The following is a 19,522-nucleotide window of genomic DNA, read 5'->3' on the forward strand; positions in this document are numbered from 1 at the left end:
GGAATTGAATAAGTGGTAGGTTACACAGGGATTTCTTTCATTTTTGTTAATATCAAGCATATTTCAATTAAGCACAGAGTTCAACAACAATATGAAAATCATATCCCAAAGCAAACACATATACATTATCACAATTTTGAAAAAAAGAATCAAATAGACAAAGAGACATTACATATCAGCATGCTTTGCATCCAAAAAAAAAAATGTACTCTTTAGTTTTTGAAAATAGAATATCAGTACCAGACTTTTCGACTGACATATCTCTGGCTAGTTTTTAAGCGTAGCATAATTATTTCTTTGCTGCACAAGATGATTTGCGAAAATATTCCAATCCCCTTGCACGACAAAGTCCCTCATCCAGAACTGCGTTACTGTTTCCCCGCAGCGCCATCTACTGTCATACAGAGGTTTCGTTGCTGCTACCGCCACTATACGTGTCCACAAACAGGGGAATGAATGACAGGGGTCAGGACGGTGAAGGACCGTACAGAAAAGAAAGAGAGATAACGAGTGGGGAAAAAAGAAACAAACAAAATAAACGAAATGAAATAAATCATAAATTACAGAACACATCAGAGGAATAGTCGGGCAAACACAGTCAAAAACAAAAGTGTCAGAATCATATGAACACAAACTTGGATCACAAGTTAAATAAAAGAAAACAAGAACTTAGAGGAAATGTATCATGAAACTGAAAACATGTGTGACCTTCTCTGAATAGACATTAAAATGACCATAATCTGAGTCATTTTTTAGTTTAATTCGTAATCCAAAACTGGAACTTTTCAACGTGTAACACAGTTCCCACAGAAAATATGGGTCTGCACATATGCACACAAACTCCCCACTGCAAACCACAGGACAGCAAATGCAAAGAAAGCAGGGTGAAGTGGCATTTCTTACCAAAATTTAACAGATTTTTTAACTGAGGCAAGAATAAGTAGATAAGTAACTCCCTCTTATCATAATCTGTGTTTATCTTGATGGTGCAAACTGCAGAAAATTTCACAAGAAATGTCAATACAGAAAGCAGGCTCAGCTGGGTCTAGCAAAATGTGACGAAAATCAAGTTCAGTGTTATTTTAAGTTGTACAGTTAAATAGTATGATCCTGATGTCAGTAGCACCGTTAATCTATAAAAATGGTGGCAACTTGGTTCTCTACATGCTTATAAAGTCAGATATAGCACCAGAATGGTTATGATATGCTGTGAAATCTCTACACTGAAGTGCATAATTAAGTCCCCTCTAATAACCCTATTATGAATCAAATTACATCACAACCTAATGCATCATGAATCTCATGCATATTACTGGAAATTGTATTAACAGGAAGACGATGCATAAAAGAGGAATGAAGTAACAAAAGTGCTTGAGACCTGTCTTGCACCTTTAAGAGGCACTGCAGACATACACTACAAACAGGAGTGTGATTAATGTGAAATGGAAAGTAAAAGGTGCAGTCACACCATGTCTCTGCACTCATGGGCTCTAATAAAACATACACCCCATGGCTGTGATTGTTTTGATACAGCAGCCAGGTAAATTATCAAGGGGGGGGGGGGAGAGGGAATAGAACCAGGATGCTGTCGTCATGGTAATGAGAGGTCACATGCAACCGCATCCCATACTATCTGTCTCTACCTAGTTTCTGAAGAGAGGTAGGGATTCTACTGCACACACAAAGGACGAGTGGACTCTGGTGCCGTAAGGTGACTCGACGTTTATTTGCACGGCGTACCTCAGCCGACCAAAGCAAGTCAAAAACAGAGCTTCTCACATTACTTCATTTCCTATATCTACAAACACTTGAACAGAAAAATGCTGAGTAAAAAAAAAAGAGAGATTTATTGATGAAGAATGGTTGGTTGAGGAAAATATCTGTCAAATATTACTGAAGACACGGATTGATATTACTCTATGTCATAAGAAACTAGCTCCAAGTAGATGTGAGACATAGGTAGGGATTAAAAAAAGAAGAAGAAATGTTTGATTAGTAATCTAACAGCAGAAACCATGAGCCTTCACATTGAGGATATTAAAGTTCTACTGCATGAGGTGCTGTGCCAAATTTGCTGGAAACATGGTTTACTTACGATGCTAAATAGACATAACTGAAACAAAACAAGGTAGGGGGTGAAGGAAATGAAACAAACATTACATCAAACAAACTGTGAAACTGCACAATCATACAGAAGGAAAAATAAAAGCAAGGAAACAAACAAACATCAAAACAGCGATGAATGAAGAAAATGTCACGCATGCGTGAGCAAACGTGTAAAAGTCATTCCGAAGCATCACTCTGAACGCACACGCTTACTTAACTGTAATTGGCGAGAAATTTACTCATTCCTAATTCGAGGAAAAAGAAGTCATATGAAGAATATAGTCTATTGTTAAGCTTTCCATTCACTTTACTTGACTGATTTCTGGCAAGACCCCTTGACTAGCAAGGAAAATTGTGAGAAGAGAGTCAAATCTCCTATAAACACACTTACAAGAAAGCAAGTCAAGACCTCTAACTACACCATTTTCCAGCTACTACTGACTTTCATACTGCTATGCAGGACATATGATTTGCTGCACTCAACCACTGCATATATAGTTTTTAACTTGCCTGGTTAATCTCTTGGTCAATTTTTCATTATTAAGTTACACTTATCAAGGTTTGTTCGCATTTTGGTATCGTGTGTCACGCCACTGAATGGAGCAATTTCTTTATTTGGCAAGCGTAGAATACCTGTCCTGGTGATGATAACATTCCAGAAAGGTAAAAATTTAGTATCATCCGTCTCGAGAATGTATAACATCCTTTGGTTCAAACCCAAATAAAGACAGATTCTTTTAATATTAGGAATAGCTACTCTGTAAAAGTTGGCTTGATAGGCATCATTTGATAACACAGAAGTTTAACCATCTTAATTTGGGGGGATACATGAACACATATTTGATGCAAAAAAGAGGCCCAACACACTGAACTATTCCAAAGAAAGCAGAGCAGTAAGATATAAAAAAGTCTTCCACGAACAGTGATTCATTGAATATATTGAGGTATGATGATTGATGATTCACATTTTCACAGATAATTTGAAAGATAAAACAACGGAATAAGCACCTTACTTTATGTACAAGTTTTCCTTTAATACTATCACTCTAGAACATTGTCACATCACTCAACACGGTATGAAAATGTACTGCAGTCACTGTGAATGACGCTAACGATAAATCATTGATAAAGGCATAGAATGTCATCACTATATCACAATTCATGCACCTTTGCTTTTGTGTCTTATTTGCTCTGCCTCATTTTCAGAGAACATAACATAGAAGATACAGATTTTCACGCTTTCTCATCCAATTGCAAGATCCTTGATCCCCGTTTGTTAAATCTAAGACAAGATATCGATGATAGATAAAGCATGTTATCGATGGCTTCCACATTTTCAGCATCAAGCTTATTCCCCCTCCCCAAGCACTTTTGCCGGTCACCCTAAATCAACACACATAACATTGCATCGTATGCAATTTTTCGCATCGTGCCACACCTTCACCAAATCATGACACAAATGGTATTTACAGTTGCCACCACAACACAAACAGACAGTTTTTTCGTACAGCGACAATCCTTCTTATTTACAAGTGACACAGAGAGAAGGGTTATTTTGTTTCTTTTTTTTTTGTTAGACATCAAATACTATCAACACTGCATACAGGGCGGCCTCTTGCAATAGCTTAATACTTTAAAGTGTATCCTCATACAATCCAGAATTTGCACAATACTTTTGCTTTTCTTAATACAGAATGCATGTAATTCTCTTCACATGATCACAGAGAAACTATTCCTCCATTAAATTTATATTTCATTAATTCAAAAAATGTATGTTTATTTTAAATGACTTACTGCAATGATGTCATCAGTCTTAAAGTTCAACATTTTCAAGCAAAAAATACACCAAAAACACCAAAAACTTTTCATTTGTTCTAGAGAGGATGTAGATATTACAGCAGCATGGCTGAAATAGGCACATTGTTCAGAATTAAATTGCAGAAATGCAGCTGTTTTGTCTTTTAGGATGAAAACAAAGTGGTTAAGTTAATCACTGGTAAACTGCTTTTGCTTTGAGATGATGCCGTTGTGTGATGAAAGTTTAACAAATGACAGGAGTGAGCTGATGAGTTGATGAAGGATTATGAACAGTCAGATAGAAGGAGGGAGGGACAAATAATCCTGATATACAAGGCAGCCTCTGGATTTCTGTTCTCTTTTTTTTGGGGGGGGGGGGGTAGGTGAGTGTGTTTAAAAGAGCATGTCACTTTCATCTTCTCAATGTTTGTGTATTACAAATGAAATAATATTTTTGAACAAAAATCCAGACATAAGAATTCTGGGCAACGACGTGTATTTCTCTGTTGTCAGCATACACATTATGAAGTTTATTACAATGATTCTAATCTTTCAAAGATGCATAAATTTTGAAATACCACACAAACAGCACTAAAACTTCATCATCTTTTCACACTCATATAAGAGAAGAAATGAAGAAAATGTGAAGGTAAGATCTAGACATGATAAAATATCCACCTTCGGGACAAAAATTTGGCAATTCATCTGTAAAATTTATGATTGGAAACACATACATTCTTTGTAATTTTGTGTAATATCACATGGGTAATATGGAGCACTTTATGATTTCTCAAGGAATAAAATGGCAGATGTTGGGAAATGGGTGATGGGGCTGAGGATGAGGTGATGGGTCTGGAGAATGAGACTACAGTGACAGAGGAGCATGGAGTTGGATGACAGGTGGAGGGGAGAAGGGGTGGGGCTGTAAGGGACTGGAGTGGGGAGGGGGGCATTAGAGGTTAGTGACAGGCACGCACTCTGAGTCGTTGTCTTGCTGGCCGGACGGGTGGACGATGGTCAGCTTCTCCTTGATGGGGTCCGTCGGGATCTTGGACAGGCTGCCGTGGGAGCTGCCCGAGGCCAGCGGGGAGCCCTTGTGGGAACTACCAGGTGTCTTCATGATGCCCTTCAGTGGGAGGATGTCGGGGCGCTGGGACACGGCTGGTAGATGCGTTCTACTCCCTAGTTTTGGAGCAAATGCACATAAGGTCATGTGAGGAGTTTGACTACAAAACATGTGAAGTGTCATTGTTAAACATTTTAAAGGCCAGCCATCACCAGATGAAGCAAAATAAGTGATACCGCACTTCTTACATAACAAGCAATATTCTTGAAGTTATCGATAAAACTATCCCATTCTTCCTTGTTATTTTCATTGTTTTTTTTAGCAACTTTAATTGCAAATATCTCAAACGAGTAAGAATGGAGTTAACTCGTTTTGCAATCAAACTACTCATATATTATCATTATATTATTCTCTTCAGCTCCAATTTTTCTATAATCATTTTCGCTGGCAATCACAACTTATTACACGTTTCTGTTTAGACCGTGTTACAGACAACAGACTTTCAAGTTAATGACATTCTTCACAAAGGGATTACTGCCCTTCTTCCAGTATGATTTCACACTATCTAGTTTTTGTATAGTTGTCCTGTTATATCTTTCACCGTCATTTCAGTAGTCAACGAACCTGAAACGCTTCCACTGTGTTGGCTCCCTTCCTTCTCGCTCTCCGGGGGAGGGAATTTGGGGTCTAAAATTTTCAGCTCTGCTCTATGCTTGGTTTCATTATCGCTTGTCAGGACGTCACCCGACCATATTTTCTTATGCATATCTGGAGAAGGTTTGGCTGTGAAGGAGAGATACATGGGATTCAGTGAGACATATAAACATAATATTATATATGTAAAAATACCAACATTAGTTAGACTAGATAGATGATATATGTGTCCTTAATGTAGCTTTTTCTTTTACTGATGAAATGGAAAACAATAAAATAAGATGTTGCTGTTAAAGGTCCTATTTACCTTTGGGAGCAGTGATTTTAAAAGTGTTCACGATATCACATTTGATGCATATATGTAGGTCAGTTGTCTCACAAAACATCCTACCATATAAGAAATTTGCAATAAAACCCAAAATATAAGGAGACATCACTATTTTTCTCAATAAACTGTAACTGTAGACAATTCAGTCTGTAAACATTCTTATTATAACCATCGTTCATATTTTGTGTATTTAACAACCCTTAACATTGATTATACTAATTCAATTTTTTACATTGGTTATTTCTGTCCTAGGTCACATTTTGGAACTATTTTGAAGCATCAATGCAGGGTTTTTATTTCATCTGCAAATGGTAAATCATGCCTTTAAACATGATTGTTTTTCCCCAGTTATCCATACATACATTCTTCTTCTTCTTCTTCTTCTGATGTAGTCTACAATTCACTGTTTACATAGGAATATGTGCAAAACAATGCTTGTTATCACTCGAAAATAATAGACGATTTGTAATTTGTTGCAGTACCTGATAAAAAAGAAGAAGATATAATATATTTGTTACGATCTACTGTAAAATATTGTCTGTAGCTTCACTATCTTTAGGCTATCAAAGCAAACAAACAGACAAACAAACAAGCAAACAATGAAAAATAATTTCCACATCAGCATTTGTGGCACATTTGGAGCAGATTCACACCATAACAAAAAAAAAAGGGCAAAAATCTGACTGAGAGTAACACTCACAAACTATGCAGATTATGGTGATTCCAGTGAGTACAATCATTTATTGTGATTTACAAAACTAAAAAATTAATGCAGAGCATAAGAAATGCTTTTCAGCTGTCTAGCTACTGAAATTAACAGTTGGTTTATGAATGATTTTCCCTCGCAAATAAAGTCACAATGTGCTTTGCTGTTTTGCTTTGTTGCTTTCAAACACAAATTTACAAAATGATGTGATTATCATTACCTTTTGGAGTGCTATGTATGGGTAAGATGGTTTGTGGTACAGTGTCTGCAAGTGAAAAGTGACAATGACATTGAAGTGAGACAAGACTACATTTTAGAGACTGAGTTGATGAACTACACAGACATTTCAAATCAGTTTATGTCACTGGAGCAAGCTTGCATTTTGCTTCACCCAAGATGTGATACATTGATGTCTAAACAAATATCTACGTGAACTTTCCAGATGGGCACCTTTTTGGACACTATACAATACTTGTGCAAGCTTTAAGTGAGGACATCCATGTCTCATGTATATCAAATTCATGCATACTATGAATGGAATGTCCTGAATTGAACAAATAGCTTATAGATCTCACAATACAATAGTATGAACATAAACATATGCAACTCTAACACCAGTGACTTGATGAAATGTTTTCATGTATGCATATCATGTTATGTATCCATGGGGAATACTGTGTGTGACATATATTTTGCAAAGGTTTCTTTTTTCACAAATTTCAATAGTCAGGTGCAATTCTCAATTCTAACAACATGTGACATTGTCGAGAAGTTCTGATTCCTGTCAAATTAAACGAGCAAAATATATGCCGTTTACATTGTATTTCCTGGAAGAAATGTATCTATTGTAATAAGATGTACAACAGCATGAGCAGCAAGACAGAGAAAGCACGTGTTGAAAACTTTGAATACTCAGTGCAATGTGACGCATTGTAGTGGTTGCTTTAATGCACTAAGCTAAGGTGTAAATGCACCAAATTCAAAGGAATTAACATCTCTGTGATCGGATTTGTGAACTGTGGAAAGAAATTTGCAAACTGCACTTTGGTACAGAACCACACACGCAGATTAAAACCAAACAAAAACAACCACTCACACATACAAACATTTTCAAACACATGCACACCCCTAAAAACCTACCCGGCAAATTGACTTTCTTGGGGGTTGTCTTTAGCATGTCCTTAGAGACCGGTGCCGCCTCCTCCTCATCCGACGAGTGCGAAGACGCCAGGGACATGCTGTCACGCTGGCGCTGCAGCGAAACGTCGCTGTCTGAATCCGAGTCTTGGTCTGCTCGAGAAAGAGAGAGAGAGGAAAAAAAAGACAATCAGACCATAAAACTTCTCCCAGGATGTCACAGTGGTAATCAGATAAGAAGATATTTGAAGTGAAAAAGACAGCAATACTTGAACCATGCAACAACTGTCAACACACTGGACGAGAACCTTTTATACTTTGAATGAAACAGATATTTAAGCCTTACATACAGTACCCTTCTGTACACTACTGTCAGCTTGAATTACCAATGTGGAATATCACATATCTGGTCTGACCACACAATCTTGAGAATTCCTTGGAAGCTGCAGTATAACTAAGACTCATAATGAAATATTTCGAGGCTAAGGAATCTGTAGATAAAACATGATGTGATCTTGAGGAAATCATGAACCTGCATTAAGACTGGCTGGCCAGTAATAGATTGAAGTCATAACCTATGCTATCACTTGATGTTAGTCCAGGGGGGTGTTCCAAAAAGCTGTTCTTAAACTTACAAACGACTTACGAACGACTGGTGATCAGTTCTTGTGCTGAATTATTGAAATTCTGATAAGTATAGCACATCAGAGCGTGTTCCAGTCGTTCTTAAGTCGTTCATAACTTTAAACAGCTTTATGAAACACCCCCCCCCCCCCCCCGATACAAGATTTGAAACTGTTCCCTGACAACACTGAGCATGCATCTTATTTAATCATACAATGTGGTAACAATGGTGAGGAACACCTGTGTTCACATCTACAGTTTATGTCCAAGTTAGTTTTAGGGAGGCATATATCTGTTACAAAGAGAGCTCACAAAGTAGAAACACATGACATGAAGCGATGAAATCATGCACTGATACATGTGACCCATCACCATGACAACATAACATCACCTGACATATTTCCTGATTTTTAGAATATTTCCATCAATAAGATTCTAGCTTTGAAACTATGTTTAGTTTGTCCAATCCAAAAAAAAAAATCAAAGCACTGTAGTGACATGCATGTACTTATTAAAAGTTTCAAAGTTCAAATCATTTCTAAACCTTCATTTTCAGAAGAAAAAAAATTTAATTGGGATATCAAACTTTTGGATATTTCAAACAAATTCTAGATACCTTTTCTTTTTCAAAAACACCTTTTTACAACATTTTTTTTCTCCGTTTGAATGTCTTTGACTTTATATTATGTAGCATGGTGACAGGTCAAATGCAATCACATTTCATATCCAATTTTGCATGTACAGGAGTGCACAGCTTGTCAAAAGATAATGATATTTACACTAATCATACACAGAATTATTCATGTACACGAGAAGGCAGTAAAAGCAGCTAAGCCTGAATGATTTCAGTGCTATTCTTGTACTACATGAACTGCCTACTGTCTTGTAGCTATGAAGAAAAATAAAATCAAAGTTACATAGCTTGAAAACTATCCTTCAAAGCTTGTATGCATTTTTGACCAGGACAGAAAAGATATGCACATTAAAGAATAGATATTACAAACAATTTCTCAAACTATCATGACTAATACAAAGTCTTACATAACTATCAATGCTATGTGTAAGACCTTTTTGGAATTGTTTTTATGTTACACAACTATTCACAAAATAGTCTCTTATTGCAAAATTAATGTAGCTTTACTAATAAGTTGCAAATGCAATAGATGATAACACGAAAGTAATTAACACACACAGACAACAATTCACATAAAACAAATGTGTGACATTGAATACTGAATCAATGGAAATAAACTGAAATGTCAAATATCATTACTTCAGTAATGTTTTTTTTTTACAATGTACAAAAATACTGTTGATCAAACTGTTGAAATCATAAATCCCATATATACTCATTCACAAGGACAAACAAAGTGTACAGAACATTTCCAAAATCTTACTGAAGTCTAAGTATGGCTCGGAAATTACCTACATTGACAAGCTTATGTAGGAATAGTAATATCAGTTTTCGTGTATGAAACACGCCAATTTAAGAATATATGATTAGTGAAAATTTGTTTTTAAAGTTATATTTCTGAGAAACAATTCTCTTGCATAAAGTCCATTAAGAATGGATTAGAACTACGTTTTATGGAAAAAAAGTCTTGGATATTCAACTTCAAAATATATAGATATTCATATTTGTATTTTTCCAAGTGCATCTTCAAATGCAAGGCATCTGGGACTAACATCCATGCACATTAATCTCATTATCCTCTAAATACTTTCTATAAAATCCTGATAACTCAGGAGATGAATTCAAGCAATAACGAAATTTGCATTCCTCATGAAATATCTCTACTGTGTAGTTTGATAACAAAATTGTTTGAAACTGACCAAACTTGTTCCTGAAGATTGAATGCACATTTTCCATGCATGCATTAACATGTAGAATATGGATATTAACAAAAAAATAAACAAGCTCGCTGAGGATTATGTAGGATATACAGTGCAGACAAAGACAGAAGTATGTGGGATGAGTGAAAAAAAAATATATATATATATTTTTTTTGCTGAACACAAATGCTAAGTGTTTGCTGAAATTCTAAAGTTTTATTGTAATCTTTAAAAAATTTTCTTCACAACATATTGCTTGAATTTGTGTCAAATGATGTCATCCATATGATTGTGAAACAAAAATTTGCAGTACCATTTACTCTACCAATTTCCAAAACTTACACCTAGGATAACAAACCAATTGATGTATAGATGACTGGGATACATGCATATATTTATGTATAATACACATATAAATATATAAGATCTGACAATGCCAATTGTTCAAGTGAAATTATAAATAGTAGGAAGTAAAAAGTGAAGATAAGTATAAACCCACAGACTACAAAATTCTTGCCACCAATATCATGCAAATGATGTCCGCCTGATGAGATGAAATCATAAAAGCAAAAGGTCATCCACGATGATGACCTATTAAACATAAAACATGTCGATCATATAGAACCAACTGAGAGCAGTTTTTTTTCTTTTGCAGCAAGAGTTTCTGACAGGTTGCCACGACAACTGACTGACATGGGGTTGCAACACCCGTCCTTACCGCGCCGCTTTCTTCTGCGACTGCTCGTACAACTACTGGTGTTGCACGAGGCCACGCGTCGCGTGATGTTGTAATCAAAGTCCCAGTCTGAACGGAGTGCGGGCATGGTCCGATGCAAAATTCATGCAAATCATTTTATGGACATGTTAGGAGGGTGTTCCCTTCAATCACACCATTTCAAATGCCAATGAAACACAACTTAGTTTACAATGTTATCATGACTGTTCACAAACAAACACAAAGCTGGAGATGATTAACCATGAGGAGAAAAAAATGACAACTTGTCTAATTCTGGTTTCTGATGATTTCTTTTTAATCAAATTGAGTAAAGCCAAATGAATGGTTGTGATGTTTTTGCATGTAAATGTTACATTTACTGATGATAATGATGATCATATTCTTTGTCAAACACTCTAGGATGTAATGACGTGGTTTCTGTTCACACACAGATTTGCTTGAATTAGGTCTTTGACACACACATGAAAGCTGATTTTTCTCACCGAACTCCTGCAATGGGCTACTCAAAATCTACCCAGGGTACATGCAAACACTCGCAGAACATCTCAAACGTCAATCCCATTCTCCATCAAAGTGACATCGTGCCATTCCATTAGGTGGTGCAGTTTGGATTAAAAGTGTCAAAGATTACAGGTACTTTCCATGGAATCGGGGAACTTTAGAAGCACTGTGATATGTTATTCATCTAGTCTGGATGTGTTAATACTGCCATTTTTGGGGGAAACCACATAGCGCAGTATGACATATCCAGTACTCACATAACTTTGCCGGCCATCCTTCTCGAAATGTGTACACGGCTTCTACATGACACCAGTCAAAAAACAGCAGCCCAAATTTGTCAAAGTCTTGCTTCTTTTGTTTTTTTTACTTATGGCACTTTTGAATTGCTGAATTACAGTGACTATAATAATCATTATGGTAATACAAAACTATGATTCTTTACAAAATATTCAAGAATAATACGATACCGAATTACAGAATAAACGTGAATATATATCACACTTAACAGAAACAGATAATTGTCTACAAAATATTGGTAAAAATATAAATTCAATACACAAGATACACACTGAACTACAAAAAAAAGAAACACAGGACATGGACTTCACACAGATGTTTTAAAGGAGAATTCACTCAAAGGGCAGAGCTGCTTTTCGGAAAAGCCATCATATAAAACTGATAGATTCCAAGGAATCTAAGTGATTTGGATAAACAAGGAAATGGTTTTGACTGATAAAATATCTGTGCAAAGATATAGCTCAACCATTTCAGATCAATGTATTGGAGACATGCCTAGAATGCGCACTTATTTTCTTCATCCACAAAAACTGCTAATGACATTTGTTTTCTTTTCATGAATTTTCTAAAGATATGTTTCCTCTTCCTTAAAATTGTTCAAGAATATTTCAAGGGTAGCTATTAAAATTCAGTACCATTTTATGTACAAAACAAACAAACAAACAAACAATCAAACATGTCACATGGTTTGATTGTCAATGCCTGATTTTGCTCAAATGTTCCTTGAGCCTTTCCTCTCTTCTTTTTTTTCTGCTGCCTTTTACAGTGAATTCTTCTTTGTTTTTTACCCTCCATCTAAGAAAAAAGAGCACTTAAGTCACAAAATATTCTAAGAAACATCTGAATAAACTGTGCACTCCAGAAATGCTTGATATTTTGACATATATACCCAGAGCCCACAGAACCATTTGCTGTTTAAATACTACCCCCTTTATGCACTTATTTTTGTTTAATGTCAAATGGCAACTAAAGTATCTAATTAGTTTCCACCACCTCAACCCTTTTAAACAAAACAACATGACATTTTCCTGTCCCTCATTTAAGTATATCAAAATCAACCTCTTTGAAATTTAGAAATCCAACGTCAAAATCTACAAGTATTTCATCAAAATAAAAGGGATGTGTTAAATCATTTTCCCTTCCAAATCAGGAAAATGACACAGCAAACTAACAAAAAGAAATACATCAGCATATCATACACTATGATCAACAGGTAAATGATTATGACTGGTTAACTGCTGTAGTTGATAAAAAGGAAGATCTATAATGCCATACAAAAATTCAATGAGTTTGCAGATTTATGGGAAGCATCTAATCTCGATTGGAGAAATTAGCATGAATTTACCTGTTTTAGTATGCAAGTGAAACACATACTTATAGGGATTGACCATAAACTACAATTAGACAGAGGTATAGGATTGTTTTGTGCCTTCTGTATGACTTATATTGTGCTGGCCACTAAAAGTCCCAGTAAAAAAAAACAAAAAAAAAACAAACACATAGGTCACACAACATTATATAGGGGGTGAATATTTGATCCGAAAACAGGTTCAACAGATCATGTCTATCTCAATAAAGAAAACATTAGTACAGATTGTCTGAAAGAGTAGTTTCTATATTCATATATATCCATACATACAGACAGATAAACATACAAACATACACTAGATGGATAGATATATATAGTCATAGATATAGAGAGATATAGATAAAGATATAGATATAGATATAGATAGAGATAGAGATATAGATAGAGATAGAGATAGAGATTGAGATAGAGATATAGACATAGATATAGAGAGATAGATTGGGAGATAGACAGATAGCAAGAAAGAAATAGATAAAGAGAGACAGAGATACACATCAAGGCATGATACATACAGAAAAATGTAGATGGAGGGAGATAGATGAAATATATACATATATCATCTACCACATGTTACTGTGAGTCACTGGTGCACAAACACACACGCAAGCACACAATGATAGATGGGCAGTAGAGCCATCTAACTGGGGGATGCTCACCTAGGACATTAACAGGATTCGTGTGTCCCATCATACCCATATGAGGTGCTGTTAAGGAGAGAGAAAGGGAGGGAGGGATGCATGGATACGTGGAAGCAACAAGGGTGGAAGCATGCAGTTATTACATGGGTGGATACATCCTGACAGTGGTATGAGCAGAGCGCCCCCTATCGTTAGTAAGCATTCTTAATGCCAACATTTTCCAACAGCTCATCAGGCATTCAACTGCCAACTCTCTTGGAGGAGGCTATGGCTTTAATTGTATCTAAACAAATACATGGCACCACACAAGTACTGTGAATCATCATCATCACCATCATCCTCCTTAATAATTTTCTGAGACCTTCAATTCTTTATTGATTTGTTACCAAAAATAAAGTTTTGCAGAGATCAATGTGGTAAATAGGTGCATATGATTTCACAAGCATTTTTATTTTTGCATGTCACTGAATTGTGCATAACATTTGGAGGCTGACTTCATGAGTTATAATTGAAAAACAAAATCATATCAAAAGATACCATTTCATTTCATACCATTTTAGGGGACTAAAATTTTGCAGATTAAGTTATCTCAACAAATGTTTTCTTGAGGCTTTCTAAAGATAACAAGTTATGTCAGTTCCAATAAAGTTCAAGCCCTTCAGTTAATTGGGATATTGCCATAGAAATAACAGCCAAAATAATAATCATGAAATGCTGCTATTCTAGTCGATTATGCATATTATAACAAGAGTGTGGTTATGTGCACACTCATGGAAAGTATTTGGAAGAGGGCGAAATATTTCAGTATTTTCTAATGTGTTTCTTACTTCCAAGAAATGTAATTCATACTGTAAATTCTTGAATCTAGTGTTATCATTCGCATAGGTGCGGCACTATTTTGATAATGGTTGAGTTAGTGCAGTGAAGCAGTTTAAGGGAGGTATATTCAGGATGTAATTTCTTATCTTCAACAACTATGAGTTATTCTAATACAAAATTATGACTTCGAACAGAATATGTAAGAGTGTATTCTTTCAACATTCTTGTTTGTTTATATGTGAATTTTTACATTTTTTTTTGGGGGGGGGGGGGGGGTCACGGGGGAAGGGTAGGCTACATGAAATCTGCAGAACCCTTTAAATTTCTCACCATTCCTTGTGTCACAGAAAGAATATTGCAGAAAAGGCACATGTGGATTGTAAATGTTTCAATATTTCTTTGGACAATGTTTCTTTTCATTTTTTCAATGATTGTAGCTCATACGACTAATGTTCTGCACAATGCTATGAAATGACTTTAACGCCATGAATATTATATCTAGGCATTCGACAAGGATGCAAAGGTCAATTCAAATGTCAAAGAGGCAGCCAGGCAGCCAGACAAAGAATTCTCTTGTCACCCCAATGATGCTTCTTGACTGATTTGTGAATGACACTGGGCAAAATCTTTCAATGGAGACTTTCCAAACATGTGTGACTCAAGAGAAAATGTTTGCATGATATCTAACAAAATCACGCCATTGTGAGTGGAATCATGTGTGCCTCATACTGAATCCTTGGGGAACAATCCCATCTTGGAAATGATGGGGAAAAAAGTTTATGGTCCATGACATCCAAGTCTCTCATATGTCTGTTATCATCATGCAAGGTGTGTGAAAACCATGAGGCTTCCATGAAATGGTGAACACACTGGCTGAATTCAGCAATCATGGTATGATATAACTCGAGCGGAACAAACTTTAACGTCCAAATGAAATGATAAAATCCAAATGTTTTGCATGCAAAATGTACATCATACTTCCCTTTATTAATGAATGATATGAATGATATATTGATATATTATTTTAAAAAAAGATGAACACTCATCTCAACATGATATATCACAGGATACAAAAGTGGAAGGGTATGTTCAGACATTTTATGGATGGTGGTCATTGTAACAGATAAATGAGACTGCAGTTATGCAAACTGATACATTTATGTTGTGAGAGTCCCTCACCTCACCCATATAACGGAGGATCACATAGGGTTATAGATTATTAAGAACAAATAAGAAACATTACAAATGCAGTATAATAAGACAGATATATATATATTTTCATCAAAGATGTAACCTCTTCCCCAAGACATAAGGAATGTGAAGATGCTAAAACCCCATGATACTGTGGTAGTAAGCTCTTACATCTTTCTTGATGCATTTAATGATTGGATAGACATTCAGTAGCAGAAGGGCACAAACACCATTGGAAATCTATGGAGTTGACACCTTTCTACTTTAAAACTGAAAATGTCATACCAAGTTTGCAGACACAAAGCCATATACAGTGTACAGGAGATGGAAATCAGATATTTGTAGTTTAGACATGAAAGAAGATGATATATATTGTACTTACCATCCAGATTGGTCTCAGCATTGTTGCGGTAGTACTGGGGCTTGTAGTCGAAGTGGGCAGAGGGCGAGGTGGTTGTGGTGCTTGCCGTCTTGCGGAGGTAGCCCTCGGGCCGGTACGACGGGACTTGGCTCATCTTGGAGCTGCGGCTGCTGGCGCCTATCGACCCCGTGGAGATGCCGATGTTGTACCGGTTGGGCGTGCCGTACGGGTCGTTCTTGCTGTAGGTCAGGGCAGATCGCTGTTGTTGGGAGAATTGGGGGGGGGGAAGGAGAGATAGGTCAAAGAGAAATTATATCAGTGGTGTATGAAGTATCATTCAGATCAACAAATAAATAGGCACATTAAAGTCTAATCTATCACTGTTATGCAAGGGATTAGGTTCCTTCATACTGTTTTATAATGCAATCTTCCAAAGTTTAGTCCATGCTACAAACCAAATTTCACAAGGAATGTGCTCTGCACAACAGACAAGTGCACGACTGTATCGAATGGGAATGGAGTACCACACATGACAGTGTGTACTCTTCCCACAAATATGGAATGCAGAGCTTATGAGACATGCAATTGGCATAGAACATGACACTAATCCACCAACTGTTGACTATCAAAGGCAATCTTTCACCATTTCAAGTTAACCAATGATTAGAAATGCGAAAGTGGGGTATGGAACTGACTGCCTACTCACATGTTATAGGTGTTCACTATGATTTAGAGCAATATGTATGTGGGGTTTTAACTGTGTGATGGTGATAATTATAAGCTTTAAATTATCTGTAATCTATTAAAGTTTGCAAACTTGAGAATACAGCCATTGGACTGTGGTCAACTCACCGAGTTTGTACTGGTGTTCATGTCCCCTGGCTTGTACTGCTTGCCCTGCATGCGTGCACAACAAATGCACCATTCTCTTCGCACCTGAGGTGGAGGACAGACAGGAAAAAAATAGAAACACATCACAGTTACCATAGCAACTTACTTTAATGGAGACCAACTCAGACAGTGATACCTTACAGCATAATTTTTGCTAAGAGTAGAATCTGCCTTCATTCCAATTATGTCCTTAAAAACGGGAAGCAATGGATCGCATCCAATTATTTTATCACTAAAATTCCAATTACAGAGACCATTCCTTTTAATTGTCATAGATTAGTCTAAACAGCTGCAAAAAGCCACAAATACATCAGGTTTGATAATACTAGCTCTACAAAACAACCCTGCAAACACACACACTGGAAACTATCACAGGTTGACGAGTAGATTTCTGCTAAATTCCATACGACTCTTAATACAAGCTATAAAAGCTCTTGACATAAATATTTGATCCCTAAAAGAAACCCAAAGAAAATGCAGGATATTTTTAATCATAACTTCTAGAATAATCCTTGTTAAGTCACATGTGAAGTATTACTGGAAAGGTTTGATTTTTGCTCTATCTTATGATGAACTTACTTTGAAATGCTTACAAATGGTGCTTAGCTAATTTTGCAATAAAACTCTTCAATTATTGGAGCATATTCTATATCTCACCCTGTAGTCTAGCACACAATGGAAGAGGAGAATGGCAAGACCAGTGAGTCCATTGAAGATGGCAAAGAGGTATTGGTAGATGATCACAGTTTGGTTGACAGCAAGCAGCCCAAACACCCATGTGATCCCCAGTAATGGGAGCAGGATACCCGCCGACCTAATCCCCGACCTGCAGTGGGAATAAAAAGAAGACACATCAGTGAACACAGAGAAAGATGGACTGGACATGAGCAATCACAGGTTGAATGAGAAATTCAGCAAAGCTGCAAAGGGAAATTGCAGATATGCAAATATACGCTGACAAAACTGACACAGGTAATTAAAAATCAGGGTATGAAAGTGAAATGAAAACAGATAGAGACTGGGTAAGAGACTAGGAGAAACACAGACAGACGAACAAACAGACAAAGGGAGAAATCAGAGACAGAGACAAACTGAAAGACATACAGACAGAGGGAGATTTTTGAGAAATACACAGAGGGACAGAGACAGAGAGAAATGCGCAGAGATATAGTGTTGACAACGCGGACGGATAGAAGAAACAATATAGTCATTGATAAAATGCCACAATACGTACAGTACAAAAGAGAAATCAAATTTTTTAATACAAAAGACATGTTATAATTTTTATCAAATCAGATCCAAGCTTTATAGATTCTGGCAGCATTATAGTGTCATCTTTCAAGATATCTCTAAACATCTATACCTGAATGCACGGGAAGTCAAAATTTCATATAAACAATAATTATATAGATTTTTTTTTACCTGTGGGTATTAGCTCTGTATGTGCTACATATACATGCAGTGATGAAACTGATCGATAGTCAACAACAAAGAACATTAAGTTCTAGGTGTAAAGCTATTGCCCAACCGCTATAATCGCAGTTTGCTGTACATGTCACAAAAATTGTTGCTTTAGAGAAGAAATATTTGGCAAAACATTCAGGATTTACATGTTGCTAAATATGTGGTCCCTAATTTGCAGTTCTTTACTTAGTGAACAAATAGTTTGGAAATAATAAGGAACTAATGTAAAAACATGCAAAACCTGCATTATTGATGATGACTCATATAGACAACACAAGACCATACAAAAATGCACTTATTACAATAAGACAAGTAAGAAAAATTTGAATAAACCTGCAACTAGCTTCTAGTGATCAATCAAAAAAAAAAGCTAATGAGACGGGTGAGAGTGCATTTTAATACAACTTTATGCAAATAACCTTAATTCATGATGAAATAAAAAAACACCAAAAAAAATAAAACAACAACGATGCTATCGCATTTTAAGAAATAAATAATAACTTGAAATTATAACAGTCACAGAAATAAAGTTAAACAGCATTAAAAAAAAATACAGCTGCAAAATTAACAAGCTACATTCATCATGCACTGTGAAATTAAATGACACAATCATTTCCTTTCAAATAATAATTATCGGAAGAACCCATATCACTAAAACATTTACTTCACAAGCTACAAATACTGGATGATTCCGACATGAAATTTTAACCTCTCTCCCAAGGCGAAGATAATTCACAGAACTTAACCCTTTTTGTGCCACGGACTTTGGACAAAGTGTATGAAACTATGGAGTTTTCTGAGCCAATTAACACTCATAGCACACAGGGGATTAAGTAGCTAGCGACATGTGAACTTACATCAGTGGTCTACAGAATGTTTGAAAATTAAGAGTGGGAAATAAAACAAATGCATTTATCATTAATCAATCAGTTATTACATATTTATTGTTTATCTTCAAACTGCCCACACCGATCAATAGCAAACATTTATTCCTGCTACTCAAC

The 19,522-nt window shown here is 36.1% G+C and overlaps 1 protein-coding gene across 1 annotated transcript in view; it reads right to left on the bottom strand.

Annotated features, from left to right (window-relative positions):
• Positions 1–211: 211 nt before the first annotated feature.
• Positions 212–19,522, bottom strand: part of LOC139718140 (cadherin EGF LAG seven-pass G-type receptor 2-like) — a 168,677-nt gene continuing 149,366 nt past the window's right edge. The window contains exons 24-33 of the mRNA XM_071629623.1: positions 17,712–17,880; positions 17,016–17,099; positions 16,185–16,422; positions 13,811–13,858; positions 10,970–11,056; positions 7,798–7,947; positions 6,878–6,922; positions 5,594–5,752; positions 4,881–5,085; positions 212–428 (exon numbers count right to left, since the gene is read on the bottom strand). Coding sequence (XP_071485724.1) covers positions 398–428; positions 4,881–5,085; positions 5,594–5,752; positions 6,878–6,922; positions 7,798–7,947; positions 10,970–11,056; positions 13,811–13,858; positions 16,185–16,422; positions 17,016–17,099; positions 17,712–17,880 — 1,216 coding nt within the window. The 3' untranslated portion in view covers positions 212–397. The remainder of the gene's footprint in view (positions 429–4,880; positions 5,086–5,593; positions 5,753–6,877; positions 6,923–7,797; positions 7,948–10,969; positions 11,057–13,810; positions 13,859–16,184; positions 16,423–17,015; positions 17,100–17,711; positions 17,881–19,522) is intronic.

Source organism: Diadema antillarum, unplaced genomic scaffold, assembly GCF_040938485.1.
Source record: "Diadema antillarum isolate AM-2024a unplaced genomic scaffold, OU_Dant_1.0 scf00000089, whole genome shotgun sequence".
In the NCBI taxonomy this organism is placed as follows: Eukaryota; Metazoa; Echinodermata; class Echinoidea; order Diadematoida; family Diadematidae; genus Diadema; species Diadema antillarum.